Source organism: Acanthaster planci, linkage group LG06 (genome assembly GCF_054643075.1).
Source record: "Acanthaster planci isolate LZ-2023a linkage group LG06, COTS_SCS, whole genome shotgun sequence".
Taxonomy (NCBI): domain Eukaryota; kingdom Metazoa; phylum Echinodermata; class Asteroidea; order Valvatida; family Acanthasteridae; genus Acanthaster; species Acanthaster planci.
In genome coordinates, this window is record NC_141782.1 from 22613227 (window position 1) to 22631412 (window position 18186).

The 18186-nt window shown below is 40.3% G+C and overlaps 1 protein-coding gene across 1 annotated transcript; it reads right to left on the reverse strand.

Moving 5' to 3' along the window:
- Positions 1-13958: 13958 nt before the first annotated feature.
- On the reverse strand, positions 13959-18023 carry LOC110980139 (pyrimidodiazepine synthase-like). The gene is made up of 5 exons (XM_022236514.2): positions 17814-18023; positions 17240-17345; positions 16691-16913; positions 16039-16165; positions 13959-15239 (listed from the first exon to the last, which is right to left on the reverse strand). Exons 1-5 carry the CDS (start codon positions 17836-17838, stop codon positions 15016-15018), a joined length of 705 nt encoding a protein of 234 aa, XP_022092206.2. The 5' UTR covers positions 17839-18023; the 3' UTR covers positions 13959-15015.
- Between the last annotated feature and the right edge of the window lie 163 nt (positions 18024-18186).

Here is an 18186-nt window from a genome sequence, read left to right on the forward strand (position 1 = left end):
ATAGTCATTCTCTATGGTTATGGTGTACCATTTATGGATGCGCTGAACGATTGTAGGTCAACTCGCCCCTGGCCGACTCGCCCGGCTGCCCCCAGCTCGCCCCTTACCGACTTGCCCCGACCGACTCGCCCCCTAGCCAACTCGCCCCCTAAGTTAGCCAAGCACGTATGGCCGGCCCATTCACCATTTAATAAAAAACACAATCAGTCAGAGATGGAATCGGTGATTGCTGCCCTTAAAAATAGGTTCTGGGGTTTGCAGTGGGCACTCAAAGTTGAGAATTATGATAGTTAAAATGTTTAAAGCTTGGTTGATATTCCCTTTCTGTGGAATCTGGGGGTAAAAATATTTTTTGATATTGGTAAAACTAATTCAGTATTATCGTGTGTATGGGCCATGGCGCAGCGTTTCCTGTGTATTGCCTATGGGATTTTGTGCGCCGCAACACCCGCACTCTACAATATATGGCCATATTAATTAACTTTGTGGACTATTTCGGATAAAAAATGGTACATATTAGGCATAATGTCTGGTGACGCAAACCTACGGAAGTGTCAAGGAGACATGATTTATGACAAAGGGGTAAGTTATAATTATTTTAGTCAGGTATAACTAGATAGGGAAACACCAAAAGGATATTGACAAGATTGGAATGTCTTCTCAACTACATCACATCGTTTAAAAAAGCTACCGGAAGAATATACATTAAGTTACTAGTGAAGAAATTAAAAACACTCTCAAAGATATAAAATTCCAAAAAAGGAAGAAAAAATACGAATATCACGAGTTAAAATCACTCCCAAAAATAAATTTAAACATTTTGGGTCGACTCTGCCAGCGCTTGTCTGAACTGGGTACATAACAACGGAACTGGTCACTATACAACAAGATTAGCCTGCTTGTCATCTGGTGCCCATTACCAGTAAACAAATTAAAAACACTCCCAAAGATATTCAATTCCAAAGTAGGAAGAAAAATTACACAAATTAATGGCGTTTTGCAGATCAGGCGCTATTTGCGCCAGCTGTACGTTTTATTCATGAATCAATCAGTTTCCCAATTCAATTCACTAAATCCAGAAGAGGCAGGAGGAAACCGGATTACCTAGAGAAAAAGGCGATGTGACTCGAACTGATCCAAGCTTAACAATCTTTCTCAGTCCCGGAAAGACATGACTCTACATCAGTATTTTATAAGTAGTTTATTTTAACAACCAAAAGCATACAATTAAAAACCCCGCCTTGAACCAAGAACATAATGGTCAAACTTTTCTCAGAACGTCTCTACGCCGAACCATAACCTCCCTTGGGTGTTTGTAAATTCATATTAAAATTGGGGGATTGAGAAAGGTTACTATGGGTAACATTGAACATCGGCTGGCAAATCCACGGTCTTTCAAAAATAGTTGAACCTTGTTGGTCTCGTTACCCATTCTGTTGATTCACCGCCAATGCATTGATTGAGACGGTTCATCACCTTTTGCTGCTTAGCGGACCAAACAAGGGAGGCCGACTGAGGAAGCCGACTGCATCGTGTCACTCCGTTTAATCCCTCATCATGCGTTTTTTTCAATAAGCGAAGAGTGACTGGTGACTGGCACACTCGGTAAAGCCCTGTGAATTGAAAAAGCCTCGCTGAGTTGAAAAGCACGTCAAAAAACACACATTAATGTGCCATCATCCTATTCCACCCTGCATCAACCTAATTCTGCCTTTACTATTGGCGCTTATTTTGACCCCTGCAGGGAATATTGAGTGGAGTAATCTGTAGCGTGTTAAAGGGTAAAATAAAAACCATATATGAAAACACGGCTCCAAATGGGCCCCATGTTGCCATGGTATGAAACAACAGGTGTAATGTTGGTTTTCGATCTCGTCTTTTTTTCCTTCTTTTTTCCCCTCTTCTTTTTTACCCCCAAATGTGGCACCCGGGGCTCATGTCCCCCCTTGCTACCCCCCCTAGATACGCCACTATTTCTATCTGCCATGATCTGCCCAGCTGCGTCCTTTCTACGGACCTCAGTCACATACCCAAATATTAATGGGACGGAGGGTTCGAAGTTGTTGATCCTGAGGGTATATTGGATGTACAAATAACCTAATCAGACAGTGGACGTAGGAAGCGTTTGAATAAATAAGTGATTGGTGGTGATGTCCAGTATCCATCACCGTCCGTGAGTCGTTCGTGTCGCGTCGTTGGTTAGAACCATTTTTTTAAAAATACATTGGGCCGGCCATATTTGCTTGACGTTCCTAGGGGGCGAGTCGGTCAGGGGCGAGTCGGTCAGGGGGCGAGTTGACCTGATACCCACTGAACCAATTCAAGCTCCATTGAAAATAGTGTAAAATCAACCAAGTTTGGAGCCCCATGGCAGGCAACGGTAGTCCCTGAGGCCTCTCAAACAAAAAACAATGTGTTGTGTGGTCCTTCAGATTTCATTTGATTTTCAATTTTTAGTAGGTTAACCAATGAATTTTTTAATTATCCGCCCAAAACAAACTCACCCCCCAAAAAGTGAATGTTGCCAAGCCATCCCAGCGGCCATTTTTCAAATGACATCCCTCACCTTCTGCGGGCCCTTCTGACTAATTTGCAATCCCACTTTTGTCTGCTTTGCCCCCAGATGGGTGCCCCTGAATCTACAGAAATGATCCTAGGCCATACTGACACAATACCACCATTTCTTGGCCCAAACAGACCCCTCTTTTTGAAACAATTTCTGGGGGGTACTTTTTGTGCGCCTCTGCCTGGCGAAGAATTTTCCTTGAATTGGGACACTGCACCCTTCCGACAAACATTACTCTCTCTTTTATATGGTGTACTATTTACGACAAACATTTCTCTCTCTCTTGCCTCCCTCCAGGCGACGCAACCAGACGACGCGACGGCACGACGGCTCTCTTGCGTCGTGCCGTCGGGTCGAATCGTCGGCTTTTGCCATTTCGTTTGTTCACACACGACGCGTCGTGCGTCGCCCGTTCGTGCTGCCTTAGGTCCTTTCCATGTTGCATTTTTTGCCGCCTAAACGTCGCTCCTTCCGTCGCCCGTCGCGTTGTACCGTCGTGCGTCGCGTCGTATCGTGCAGTGCATAGCGTCGCCTATTACGTCGCCTGAAGCACGACGCGACGCGCGACACGACGCACGACTCAAGCGTGCTGTCGCCCTTTGTTTATTGGTGTTTACAGAGGGCGCTTTACTGTTTCTTTCACTTCCGCCCCCGTACTTGCATAGCAGGGTACAATCCACTTATTCAAGCCCCATTGAAAACAGAGTAAAATCGGCACTGTTCAGGGCAAAATAACTTGCATACCAACATCCTTGAGATTGCTGAAACACAAATAAAATGATTGCCTGGTCCCTAATCTTTCAATTTCTTTTCAATTTATTGTGGGCTAACCAATTACATTTTTAATTATTCCCACAAAACAAAATCACCCCCGAACAGTGATTTTTCCCAAGTCTGATTGCAGCCATTTTTCAAATGGCAACTCTCAACCTTCTTGGGTACTTAGGACCATTTTTCAGTTGTAGTTTTTAGTCATTCTGCTCTCATAGGATAGCTCAAACAACCAAGGCCGTTGATCCTGGCAATGATTTACACAATCTCACCATTTCGGGGCCAAACAATCTCCTTTTTTGAGAAAAATGCTGGGCTGCTACTTTTAATGCTTATGAGCTGAGTAGATATTCTTACTTGAATAGTGGACTGCATGCACCAAGTACATGGCATTCGTTCTTTGTACGCTGCGGCCATTGCATGCAGAGCCTTGAACTGACAGCTTTTGAAATATTCTCCAATCGTATAGCATAGATGGCAGAAGAACTGACGCAACATCATGCCCAAAATTACTTACCAACATACACGGAAAAAGCTGCCAAATCGAGGCTCTGCATGCCTATGGCGGTAGTGTACAAAGAGCGAATAGGTAGCAGGTCTTGTTTCTGTTATTGTTCTTTTTCATGGTTACTTTCTGTGTTTTTCGTTGAGAGTGAGTTGTTGAAGAAAAGGTTTTTTTTTTAAATCAAATGTAATTAGAAAGAGCGTCACGACCAACTATCAACCTTCTCCAGGAAATAAATAATATGAGCCACAACGTCGTTTTAACTTTTCCTTCTCTAATTTTGATCTTCCTAATAATTATGTAATGGAATTGATTTTGCTACCCCACTTTTTGAAATCCAAACTCCCCCAGAATTAGGTCATACAATTTGTGTGGGTTGCTTGACAGTACGTGTGGGCAGTTAGTAGCAGAATTTGCAACCAGCCACAAGAGTCCTTTAGAAGGAGCTGATAACTTCTCTAGCCAGTGACCTTCCACTTCACTTGGCTACTGGACTGAACAGAGACTGTTCCGTAGTCTCTCTGTGATTTCTCCTTCCATCGAACCTGCCATACTTACAAATTCGTCCCTGTCCTGCTCTAGGCAAAAACACTACCAGTATAAGCCTATTGAACCACACATGCATACATTGCTGGACAGTGGGTGGCCTGGACCAGAGCCACATGAATTCCTTTCCGAAACCTGATTTAGTCGAGGGGAAGGAACGACTGTGCACTTGAACCCTAAACATCATATAGCCCAACACATCTTCGCCATCCATTCAAGCTCTTTTTACTGCAAGCCTTTCTACTGCAATCTCTACAGCTATTGCCAGGTCAAGACAAGCCAAGCCAAGTCGTCCCCAACTTCAGCAATAGATCATCTTTAAGCTAGGCCCTTTATTTATTTTCATTGCTAATTCATAATGTTTTCTGTTAAATAGAATCCCTGTTTTATCCTCATTATTAAAAAGATGCTTTCTCTAACATGAGGATATTTGTATTTTGGTAAACCGTGCGAAAACATTTCACTGTATTAGCCGGAAACGAATTAATTCTCACTGGTTAGCTGATAATAAAAGGCGTAGACTAGTAAAAAAATAAATAATGTAAGCAGGTGTCATGATTCTCATATTATGCCCGCTACAATATTTCTAAACCCATTCTAAGATACAATACATCAATCATTATAACGTGCTTACTGATGTAAGATGCGGATCAGAGGAGATATTATACGTGTGGCCAAACAGAGTTGAAAAAAAGACGAGACCACAATGATAATAGCGTCTGTATAATGTTTTATTTAGAAAAACCGACTTTTATCACTGAAAGTGTGAAGCTGATGAAGGTAACGAGGAAGACTGGCCTGAAAGAAGACTACGACAGAATATTCTGAGGGTATTATAGAGCAGGCTCGGTGGTAGTAAACCCGTGGTCAACCTTGCGACCATACCATTGTAGACAAATTGTCTGGGGAATGGGGAGTACTACTTAGAAATTACCGGAATGGACCACGGAGAAATACCGATATCTATCAGTAAGACTTGAGGCTATGCATGGCGAAAGTACTAACTATGTGAAGTTTGCGGTGACACCATGTAATCAGTGAACCATGTAAGAGTGAACCCCGGTTCTTTTCAGAACCACGTACACACACTCAAAAAGAGAGAATTTGATTACATGGTGTCACCGCAAACTTCACATAGTTGATATCTATCAGATTAAAAATCTACCACAAATGGGAACTGCATCGACGGTATTAAAAAGAAATCATTGGCTGGGTTTACAGAGTGACGAATTCTGGGCTGCCACTTATTATGAGAGAGTAGTTCCTACATATGCCGATTTCCTTTTCGCTCTTTTTCTTTTTATTAATAAAATACGACAGAAATTAATCCTAATCGAGGAATGGATGAGATAAGAACAAGAACAAATCAACACCAAAGAGTAAATAGCATGTACTTTGCAAGCACAGGGGACAGAAATGAAACAAAACAGTAAAAACGCCCTCTATAAACACCATGAAGCAAAGGGCGACAGCACCGTACCGTCGTGCGTCGCGTCGCGCATCGTGTCGAGCGTCGCGTCGTGCTTCAGGCGACGTAATAAGCGACGTGATACACGACACGACGTACGACGCGACGCACGACGGTACAACGCGACGAGCGACAGAAGGGGCGACGTTTAGGCAGCAAAAAAATGCAACATGGAAAGGACCTGAGACAGCACGACGCGACGGGCGACGGCACGACGCGACGTGTCGTGTGAGTACAAAAGTAATGGCAAGAAGACGACGGTGCGACCCGACGGCACGACGCAAGGCAGCCGTCGTGTCGTCTGGTTGCGTTGCCTGTAGGGAGGCTAAAGAGAGAGAGAAATGTTTGTCGTAAATAGTACACCATACGACGGCTCCTTTGCGTCATGCCGTCGCGTCGCGCCGTCGCCCTGTTGCCATTACATTTGTACACACACGACGCGTTAAAGGGTTAAGGTCGCATGATCAAACTATGCGGTAGATGTCATTCAATCGGAGAATTGTCATACCCTGTCATATCCCAATTTAAGAAAGCCCTATGAAAATCCTTCTCATCATAACTACCTTCACGATCACACGGTAAGAGCGTGTTTACTCACACTGGATGATGAAGCATGACGGCGCGCGATGTCCTATCAACAATCTGAGATTCTGAGAAATCTGAAACCGGTTTATCAGTCGACGATAATCACGGGACATGTCCATTTTTTGCCGTCTATGGACGCTCAGCGTTGTGATGTTATGTTTCCCTTTCGATTCCCGCGAGAGTGGAGTACACATACAATTTACAAAGGCTATTATGATGGTACGCAAGACAGTTCAAGAAAATGTCCTCAAAAGAGTGTCCTTTATCTTCGGGAAGATCCGCGCCGACTTCCTCTCTCAGTGCTGATTTTTTAAGTACATTATATTTGTTCATTCTATGATTCTTATTATTTATTTGTTTACTTGTTTGTTTCTTTGTTTTGAGGGGAGGTGTAGTTTATGAATATATTAGGCTTACGTACAACGTACAGTTGTAAATGAAATTCCCCTTCCCTGAAGACCTAGGGGTCAATATGGACGATCTCGAGGAACGTGCCCAAAACCGCCGACGATGGAGGGCCTTGGTGACTGTGGTCGGCTCTACGCACGGTGGGGACTCGGGTGATGTCTTCCTTGTAGCCCCTGCCACGCAAGAGCATTAAGTAATAGAAGAGATATATCTCTTCTATTACTTATTACTTCGCTGGATGTGGAGGACGTGGTCCAGCGGTATATAGCGGACTCTGCAGCATCCAGACTTCAGTTGCCTGATGAAGGCTAGCAGCACCAGCAGCCGAAACGTCGCTACCAGCAACACGACACCGCGAGTCATCGATCATCTTTTTCTCAGCATTCAGTAAGTTAGGTTCTTACAATCTACATAGATTATATCGCTTACCATGTAATTAAACTGATAACATTTAAGCCAAGTAAACACATAAAATGGTACGTTCCTTCCTGGCAAGCTTCACTATGGGAATCATTTGTACAGCCACTTTGAGGACCAGTAGAGAAAGGAATACAAGTTCATAACGTTGAGCAGTGGAGTTGAGGGCATGACAATTGTGATTTGGTCCATCGGATTCTGGGTTATGGCCCAGTTATTGGCTTGCAAACCTGCAGTCTATTCCTCCACTGTCAACTTTCCTGGTCTAGTCTGGCTACATACCCTGCAAGCCGAGGTGGGCAAAAAGGGGCGAAGCCTGAGTCACGGAGTCTGACCATGAGTTATTCTATTAACATATCAGGAACGGGGGCGCTTGTTAAGCTGTGATTGCAAAATCCATGATTCATTTGACATATCAAACAAAACTGTTTTTTTATAACGTACAAAAGTTCATAAATTTCCACAATCGATCTTCACACTATTTTGTGTGGTTTTGTTATCTGAGTAAAATGATGAGAAGACTTCGTTGTGTTAAAAAAACACACCCTTTCTCAAAATCTATATCTACAAGTAAATAATTATAAATCTGGTTTGGTCATTGTTGGATACAGCCATTCAAAATTACATTATTTTAATAATACAGATGCATAGAATAATAGCGTGGAGAAAAATTGAAATATATTACAATCTTTTTTTAGTTACTAATTTTAGTTATTATATCAAGATACAGAATCTGCGAGTGAAGTGTTATATTAAGTCGTACATAATTGTCATTATCTTGCTATGGCAAGTTAATATCTAATAGAGCAACTTACTATCTTGGCATTGCAACTATTGATTACGTACCACTATCCTCAAAAAGCTAAGGAAAAGCGGCGCAAATTGGGCTTCAGAGAGCTATAGGTCTGGCACCCAGAAGTACATTGCAGCGTTATCAAAAGAAAGTAGGCCTATTTATGACTTATTGCTGGATGTACATGTAGGCACAGCACTTTGGGCTAACTGAGTCCTATCACCTTATTTATTATTTTTTCTAATCTCAATAAAGTACTTGAACTGTATTACTTTGCATTAGTGTTTTGTTTACTAGCAGTTCTCGTCTGTGAAAGGTGGAAAATCCAGCAAGGTGTCTCATCGTACCGAAGTGGTAAATTTCCGATAAACAGATATACACTTTGGCAATTAATTTGCTTGATTTTGGGCAAAGAATTAAGTCAATCCAAACTGCTGATTTGTGAATTCAACCACAATTCGGTATTAATAACTGAATGAATTGAAATTTACAGTTTGTAAAATAGGACTAAGTTAAACATTCAACTAATTCTACTGTTCATTTTTGTTCTATTAATCCAATAACATGCCACCACCTCAGGTGATTCACAGCTTTGATGTTGTTAGGGAGAGCCTTAACAGCTGGTACGGTCACCATCTGCTGGATATAAGCATGCATATGTGGTGGTTTGGCTTTCAGTGTGTCCATAAGCTTGTCATAGACTCTGATTAGACATAATTGTTCATTTGCTTCAAATACCATATTGTACAAATAAGACCTGAAAAATTATCTCATTTTGTGATGCTTATTCTTAAATATAATAAATCTATTCATCTTAGTGTATATAGGTCATTATCTCACTTGATTCCTTTGGCCTTCAACACCAAGTGAGAGCGCTGTGCAAACGGACAGTATTTCATGTTAGAGACAAATGGATCCATTCTTGAGGGGAGATAGAGGTTGACCTGTAAGTAAATAATAAACATCCACCAGCAATATTTCTAAGTTTTACAAACATTTTTTCTTCATTTGTATAAAAATGGCGTTGGAGTTGTATTCTTTAAACAATACAAGACCTTCATCTCCTCTTTTTGTAATTAAGGCCACAGACTTTTTCAAAACAAAGATTCCCCATGACCCAAACCTAACGTGTATACCTCATAGGAGTCAGCACAGGGAAGGGACAAGGGATTATGCTGGTATATCTCCATTTTGGGCTCTACGGAGGTTGAATCAAAATAAAACAATCCAGCATATCGTGGTCCAACGTGTAAGATTCTCCTGTCCCCTTTACTGGTATGTGTATATTGACAAGGGATATCTTACTGTACTGAACTTGATTTCAAACTATTATTTGTTAGGCAAGTAATTTGCAGTTATTATTAAGTCTTGGAAATGTAAAAATGAGCTCTAACATAAGAAATAATGCACCAGATGTCACAGGGATGAAAGGAAATTAGATCCCAAATTTATCAAATGACCAATATGGCAGTGTCAGTGCATAGAAGTGGACGTCCCTGTATCCGTGTGTAAATGGAAGCTTACCTGTTTCAAGGTGTTTTCCGACTTACTAGTTATGTTCTGCTGTAGCTAACTGTTACGCGACGAAAGGGAACGTCGGTGGATTACAATACTGAAAATTTAAATTCGTACCACTAGAATTCGCCACGACATGCCTACATGCAGTCTACATACTTTAGTGAAAACTTACTAGGCCTATGTATTACCGAGCTTGGATTATTTGCAGTACTGTTTGGGAGGCCGTTACCATGCAGACTGTGAGTTGCACAACAGAATGTTGAAAAGAACTGCCAGATTAATTCTTAGTTGTCCATACCGACCTGCTTCTATACTGGTATGTTTAATGAATTGAAATGGTTCAGTTTTACCGATAGGATTTGTTTAAAAAAACATGCTAGTGTATAAATGCATGTACCATTTGTGTCCAGAGTATATGGCAGATCTATTCTCCAAATTTACTACCAGCTGCACAAGGCAAAATAATAACCTTACTCTGAAGGTTCCCTAAGCCAAGACAAAAAGCCTGCGCTCGAGCTTTGCTGTTTCTGGGGCTAAAATTTGGAACGATCTGCCGAATACTCTCAGACAAATTGAGTCTCTTCCAGTTTTTAAAACTGAGCTTTTTCAACTATTGTTTACAAAATACATATGTTTTTATATTTGTGTCTTACTCTCTATATTTATATACATTACTCGATGCTTGGCTCTCTGTATTACTTATACGTGTGTGTGTCATATACACATGTACGTTGTCGTTTTTAATTTAAATATATTTTATATTAGTTTTGTTCTTGTGAATTTATGTTGTAATTTAGTTTTACTACTTTTAATGTCTTTTTATGGTGCTTTTGTTTTTAATTGAAACACGCAGGGCCCGAATGGAAACCAGTCTGTTTACTGATTTGGCTCACCCTGGATAAATAAACTAGAAAAAAAAATAAAAACCCGGTGTCACAGTTTGATTTCATTTAAGAGATTTTTGTTTGATTATAGAAATGAGCTGTGTTTTGCTAACTTAAAATTGTGCTAAATTCCAGAACGTTGTGGTTCAATTGAACTGAATGGTTAAAGGTATTCACTGGCGGACGAAATGCCGAGGCCAGTGCATGTGACTTTATATTAAGTACTTGGTGAAGGGTTGAAAAGTATGGACTGGACTCTGGTCAGTAGTCAATAGTCGGACAATAAGAAAAGAACGCTCATTGGCCGAATGAATGAAGAATGTTCATTGGTTCATTCCAGTTTAGTTGGTACGGTTTTAAGGAATATGGGACATTGCATTGCGTTTTCGTACAAAAACCTTGGGAAGGGCGTCGGCTCCGAACTTGGTGACAAGACGTCTAGACTGCTGGCATTCTCACTGGCATCTTGGTGCTCTCAAGCTTTTAAGATGGCACCACGATTGCCACCTCTTATAATTTTTTTGATTTTACAAAATTGCTTATACGGACACTTCTTTGACCGGGGCTGAACTCGACCAGTGGAGAGCAAGTCACATTTACGCAAAAAAAATAATATACTTCGAAACGAAGTCGCGCTTTCTTTGGGAGATATTTCCGAAACTAAAGCACATATAGATTTGAAACTTGCATGAATCGAGAGAGCAGCATATTAATGTTAAAGTGACACCACGATTGGCATATCTTAACATTTTTTTGATTTTTCAGAATCGCATATATGGACACTTCTTTGAGCGGGGCTGAACTCGTTTAGTGGAGAGCATGTCAGATTTACGCAAAAATATCACACACTTCCACACGAACTCGCGCCTTTCTTTGCAAGATATTTCCCAAACTAAAGACATATGGATATGAAACTTGCATGAATCGAAAGAGAAGCATGTTCACCTTTTAAACTGACACCACGATTGGCACATCTTATAAAAGTTTTAATTTTTCAGAATCGCATAGGCCTATACGGAGACTTCTTTAAGCGGGGCTCTACTCGTTTAGTGGAGAGCATGTCAGATTTACGTAAAAAATCAAGCCCTTGCACGCAAACTCGCGCATTCTTTGGGAGATATTTCAGACACTAAAACACATATGGATATGAACCTTGAATGAATCGAATGAGCAGCATATTGCCTTTAAAAATGACACTACGATTGCCACCTCTTATAACATTTTTGTTTTACAGAATCGCTTATACGGACACTTCTTTGAGCGGGGCTGAACTGGACTGGTGGAGAGCAAGCCAGATTTCCGCAAAAAAAATCATATACTTCGAAACGAAGTCGCACTTTCTTTGGGAGATATTTCCAAAACTAAAGCACGTATGGATTTGAAACTTGCATTAATCGAGAGAGAATAGCATATTGCCTTTAAAGTGACACCACGATTGGCATATCTTAAATTTTTTTTTGATTTTTCAGAATCGCATATACGGACACTTCTTTGAGCGGGGCTGAACTCGTTTAGTGGAGAGCATGTCAGATTTACGCAAAAAAATCATACACTTCCACACAAACTCGCGTCTTTCTTTGCAAGATATTTCCCAAACTAAAGACATATGGATATGAAACTTGCATGAATCGAAAGAGAAGCATGTTCCCTTTAAACTGACACCACGATTGGCACATCTTATAAAAGTTTTGATTTTTCAGAATCGCATAGGCCTATACGGAGACTTCTTTAAGCGGGGCTCTACTCGTTTAGTGGAGAGCATGTCAGATTTACGTAAAAAATCAAGCCCTTGCACGCAAACTCGCGCATTCTTTCAGATACTAAAGCACATATGGATATGAAACTTGCATGAATCGAAACTGTAGCATGTTCCCTTTAATTTTGATATGTTCTCCTCGAGGTTAGCTTTGAATGCATTTAAGATGAACTGTGTAATTAGTGGTATTTAAAGGAGGATTCATATATTAAATGTGTTGAACTATATTTCATAGTGTTTGGTCCTATATTTTCTGTGAGTCGTTCTTTTCAGCGTTTTGGTTCAAAGCTACCATTTCCAAGGCCTTTTAGGAGGACTTGTGACACCCGGTAGGCCTTTGGCGTGCTACAACTGAAAAGGCCGTTACGAAGTTAACAAGTATGCACAGTCATTCTCTGCACCACTCTCAATCGAATCAAATCGGCTTGTTCAAATCACTTGGCTGTAGCTTGAAGTTAAACGACACGAACACCTGCAGCGGCTGTAGCCACTAACAACTCCTCGATCGTGCCACGATCCTGCGCGAAACTGTGACAATTTCACTGTCACGACCCTGGCATGCATCGAATAATATGAATTTTAAACCATCAACCCAAACCACCCCATCGGGGTTAAACGATACTCTTGAACGGGTAATTCGGGCATAAATAGATTATGTCTGTGACTGGATACAAAAGTGTATTTTTGCAGGTGATTTCTGACAGCGAGAAACCACGCTGCGAAAATTACTTATACAGCCTCTTTGAAGACTGACTTCTATCCAATCGTCAGAGGAATCATAACCAGCATATATTACTGAGCAGCGAAGCAGCTTGAAAACTGTGATTTGATCCATCTAGGCTATTTACGGCCAAATTATCAGCCCCAAAACCTGCAGTCAATTTTTCCACCGTCAACACTCCTGGTCTGGTGAGGGGCCACACAAACTTTGCTAGCCACGAGGTGCATGGGAAAAAGGGGAAGAGGCTGAGCCACAGAATTTGGCCATGTACAAATACATCGTTTTGTAACGGCTTGCTTTCAAACTATGCTCAATTCCTGAGGATAAAGCTGTATCATCATCGAGAATGAATTATTTTTAACACCATTAACATATCAGACAAGAAAGTACTTTGGTATCATGCTGTGACTACCAGAGCCACAAGTACTTTTAGCAATTTACGAAAGTTCACAAATTTTGATGTTGCATAGTCGGGCTTCACACTGTTTTTTGTGTGAGCCTCAAGTACTTTTAGCAATTTACGACAGTTCACAAATTTCGATGTTGCATAGTCGGACTTCACACTGTTTTTTGTGTGAGCCTCAAGTACTTTTAGCAATTTACGACAGTTCACAAATTTCGATGTTGCATAGTCGGGCTTCACACTGTTTTTTGTGAGAGCCTCAAGTACTTTTAGCAATTTACGACAGTTCACAAATTTCGATGTTGCATAGTCGGACTTCACACTGTTTTTTGTGTGAGCCTCAAGTACTTTTAGCAATTTACGACAGTTCACAAATTTCGATGTTGCATAGTCGGGCTTCACACTGTTTTTTGTGAGAGCCTCAAGTACTTTTAGCAATTTACGACAGTTCACAAATTTCGATGTTGCATAGTCGGGCTTCACACTGTTTTTTGTGTGAGCCTCAAGTACTTTTAGCAATTTACGACAGTTCACAAATTTCGATGTTGCATAGTCGGACTTCACACTGTTTTTGTGTGAGCCTCAAGTACTTTTAGCAATTTACGACAGTTCACAAATTTCGATGTTGCATAGTCGGGCTTCACACTGTTTTTTGTGTGAGCCTCAAGTACTTTTAATAATTCACGAACGTTTACATATTTCCATAGTCGATCTTCTCACTATTTTTGCGGTTTTGTTAACTGACTAGGCGAATCAAGCGACAAGAGAAGGAAATTTAATTGTGTATTGAAAAATACTCCCTTTCCAAAAGTCCGAAAAGTGAGCTATTACATGAAGGTAGATCTTGCTTTGTCAATGCGGAACAAAGCAAAATACAAATTCAATTCTTCCCAATACAACTGAATAGAATAGCTTACAAACAAGTAGAATATATTACTATCTCTCATTATAGTTTAAAGAGAATACATGTGTGGTTTGTATTTGCTGGATAAAGGCACAGCCGATATGGCCAACAACCCTATCACTTCATTTGATTGTTTTGTTTATCTTAATAAATTACTTGGACTTTGTTACTTTGCTTTGTTTACAAACAGTCCTGTTGTCTGTGGAAGGCGAGTGATCCCCTGAGGTGTCTTGTCACAAATAGATGGGTTCTTCAGATAGACAGACAGAAAGCCCGACAGACAAACACACAAAAACAAACCTACCCGTACCCTGGCAATAAGTAAATTTGATTACTCTCAAAAGTTTGTTTCAATCCAAACCAAGTGAGCTCCACCAAAATATAATAAATAATAAAAATTGAATACCTTATCAATAAACTGATTCATAATCACAGTTTATAAACAAGTTTAAACGCACAGCTAAGCCGCTTATTTCAATTCACCTGATTCATTTAAATGACACCTACCCAGGTAAATTACAGTTTAACAGTAGGGGAGAATAAAATGTTGTTTTTGCTCCAGGCAAAATTGCGATTTTTATTTCCTTTATTTCTTTATTTAAGGTTTCTTTCACTTGCCCCCTTTTGTCTTTTTTTCCAATTTTTTTCTTACCAGGGTAAGTAAGTCCTCACCACCCACCAACGACACCCGTTAGGACTAGTCTCTATAGCTTCGCCTGTGGATGACTAGAATGTGTTTTTACAAGGAAGCCTTGTGCTTCTCTATCTAGTCACAGGTCATACTGGGGATTACCACTGATAGAGCTCTCATGGTACTTTTGGTACTGCTCTTTACTGTTGAGGATAGCCTTAACTGCTGGTGTAGTTAACATTCGCTGGAAGTAAGCGTCAAGGTCTGGTAGCTTGGCTTTTAGGGTGTTCATGAGCTTGTCAGAGACCATTAAACGCTCATTCCAAGGCCAAGTGATGTAGTCGACCATGCTGGGCTGTTGACCTGTAATTTAATGAAAAAAAATTGGAGGGTAATTAACAAACTTTCCATTACAGAGTTTAATGCAGATCTTTTTAGTTAAAGACGTACTCTACTTCTTAAGAAGTTTCGAATTTCATTGAAGATTTTTAGAAACGTGTGTGATTAAACTGAAATTTTTAAGACAAACCTGAGGTTTCACTGAGAATGTAAATTATAGATGTGTGGAACGACACCAAGAAGTAATGGGTAATAGTAAAATAATACATATCTGCGTGAGCATGACATTTAAGCTATAAAGTGAGTTTTGAAATGGTTAATCGAACTGCTTTGAGCTCAGTCATCTGTGGCAGTAAATTGGATTTCTTGGTCTCATTAGAAAGAGGACTTCATCAGTTAATAAATGGTGGTTGCCCATTTCCAATATATTTAGCCATATCCAAGAAATGAAGAAATTAATCTGGTTTCCTTTTTTTTAAACACACTGTAGGTTCATCATCTTACTAAAACTGCCTCTCTGAAACACTAGCATTTCATCGTTTTGAAGGGTCTAATGGAGTATAAGAAAAATAGTACGACTCTTTCAACAAAATATTTGACTTTTTAAATTATTTCAAAGAATTCAAAAGCCATTCTTTTAATCAAAGGTAAGTACAAGTTGGCACCGTTGATATCGTATTTTAGCCAACCGTGATATATTGATGATATCGATATATTGGATTTTATTCATTTTAATTTTCAAGGTATTATAAAAGGCATGAATTGCTGGTAAATTGTTGTAAGGGCACACCCCTTCACCATAATGGGCTTCCAAGAGTCTTACCACCAAAGAATGGGGTTCCTCTTTTCTTTAGTTCTGCATCAAATAAGGTCAGGGCAGCAATGAGATTAGTAGCCGTTTCATTATCCTGTCCACCAGACCCCATGGCTTTGTAAAAGGCTGGGATAACCTGAGAATAGATTAAATAACATGAATCAAACAATGATTTTAAACAACTTGATGGAAATCCTTATCTTGTGGATCCTCTGCGACTGATGACCCCCACAATATTTTGTTGTCTAATCTCCAACCGAATGATGGAAAATTACGCAATTCAACTCGAATATACTTTTCGAACATAAGTAGTCCATAAATCTCTGCTTAAATAAAGGGCAAGGATTCCCTTCATAAATCATAAATGATTTTTCACTTTGAGAAGTTTCTTATTACATGTAACTGGAATGAGATTTGACAACATGCCGGTAAGACACAAAAATCAATTCATTCAGAATCCAAGACTTATTGGACCTTGTTTCACATCAAGATAACAAGAGTAATAAAGTTTTTAAAAAGTGTGATACTGATACAACTGCAAGTTTACAAACTTGATTGCAGAGAAATGTCTCCAGTAAGTGTTATTTACGTTGAAATGAGAAGAATTGAAATGACAAAAGGGAAGCTCTGTTTTACTGACACTGAAATGAAATACAGTAACCTTTGAAGCATAGGTTTCCATGACGACTTTATCTTTAGCCTTCTGAAATGGATCCTTTGGGTAGAGAGGTGGATCAGGATAAATCTCATCTAGGTAGTCACAGATGATGCTGGATTCAATCAGGACTTTGCCATTGTGTTCAAAGACAGGGACTTTCCCATCGGGGTGGCGTTCAAGGAGGAATTCTGGCTTTTTCTTCAAGTTGCAGTTAATTTCTTCATAACTAGAAATAACAAAAGTTGCAAGTAATTGAATTCTGAACAAGCTTATCCTTCATGTGCACTCCTCCGCATGTTTGAGCATCTGGATTATCAAAGCCTGAACAACAGTGAACTCCTGAAAGCTATCACAACTTCCGTGGTCAAATAACTCATTGGTTCACATCTTTCATGGCACATAATTATTTCATTCTGAGTAACACATACATGTAATATTTCATTTTAATAACATATTGTACACAGTAGACCTAAATCATTCATATTTTGCAAACCTCTTAATTCTTCAATATAATACATTTATTGGCCATCTTAATGTTGGTCATTATCTTACTTGATTCCTTTGGCCTTCAGCACCAAGCGAGAGCGCTGTGCAAAAGGACAGTATTTCATGCTGAAGAGACGAACAGATCCATCCTTCAGGGGTGGTAGAGGTTGACCTGTGAGTGTAAATTAATTTAATGTACAACTACAGCACACAATATCAATATTTTTACCCAGCCTTGTAATAAAATTCAAGCCTGTGTGTTCGTCAGGGAACCCAGATTGGGGTAAGCAGGGAGGGTACAATAAACAAAACAATCATAAGCCTTATTTTATCGCTAATACTGCAAGAGTGATTTTGCACAATACTAGTATAAAGGCATCATGGGATGGAAAAAGGGGGCAAACATTGCCCTTTCCCTTCCTGCACAGTTGTGCAAAATCAGCCTAGCCCCACATAGGGCTGTAGTGGCTCTCTTTTACAATCTGTCTGTTTTCTGTCGCCACCACAGGGACAGATTGTGAAAGATATCATAGCTCTATGGTAATGTACTGTGTGTGGGAGACGTGTAGGGCTGAAAATCAGCCATGCGGTATTCTGGCATCCTATAGCGATAAGGCTTCTGGGCGTAACTTAAGCCTACCTGCTTCAAGGTGTTTTTCCGACATCCTGGCAATGTTCTGCTGTATTAAGCTGTTGTGCTATGAAAAGGTAGGCCTATGTCGGTGGAGAAAAGTGAACGTTGATACTGGGCCTACGACCAAAAATATGTCTTATCGCAAATGCAATATGCTGATTCATCTGTGTCATGTCATCGGTGATCAGCTGTACTATTGACCTTAACATTGACTTGGGCGCCCTCGCGTGGCGAAATCCGCATCACTAATAGTAATCGCCTTACTCGCTCGTCGCTTTTGCCTAGCGGAAAGCATCTTTAGAGCAGCATGTGAGCTGAGTGAGTGCATATAGCTGAATGGTATCAACTAACCATCCTGAGATCCTTGATGCAGCAGGTG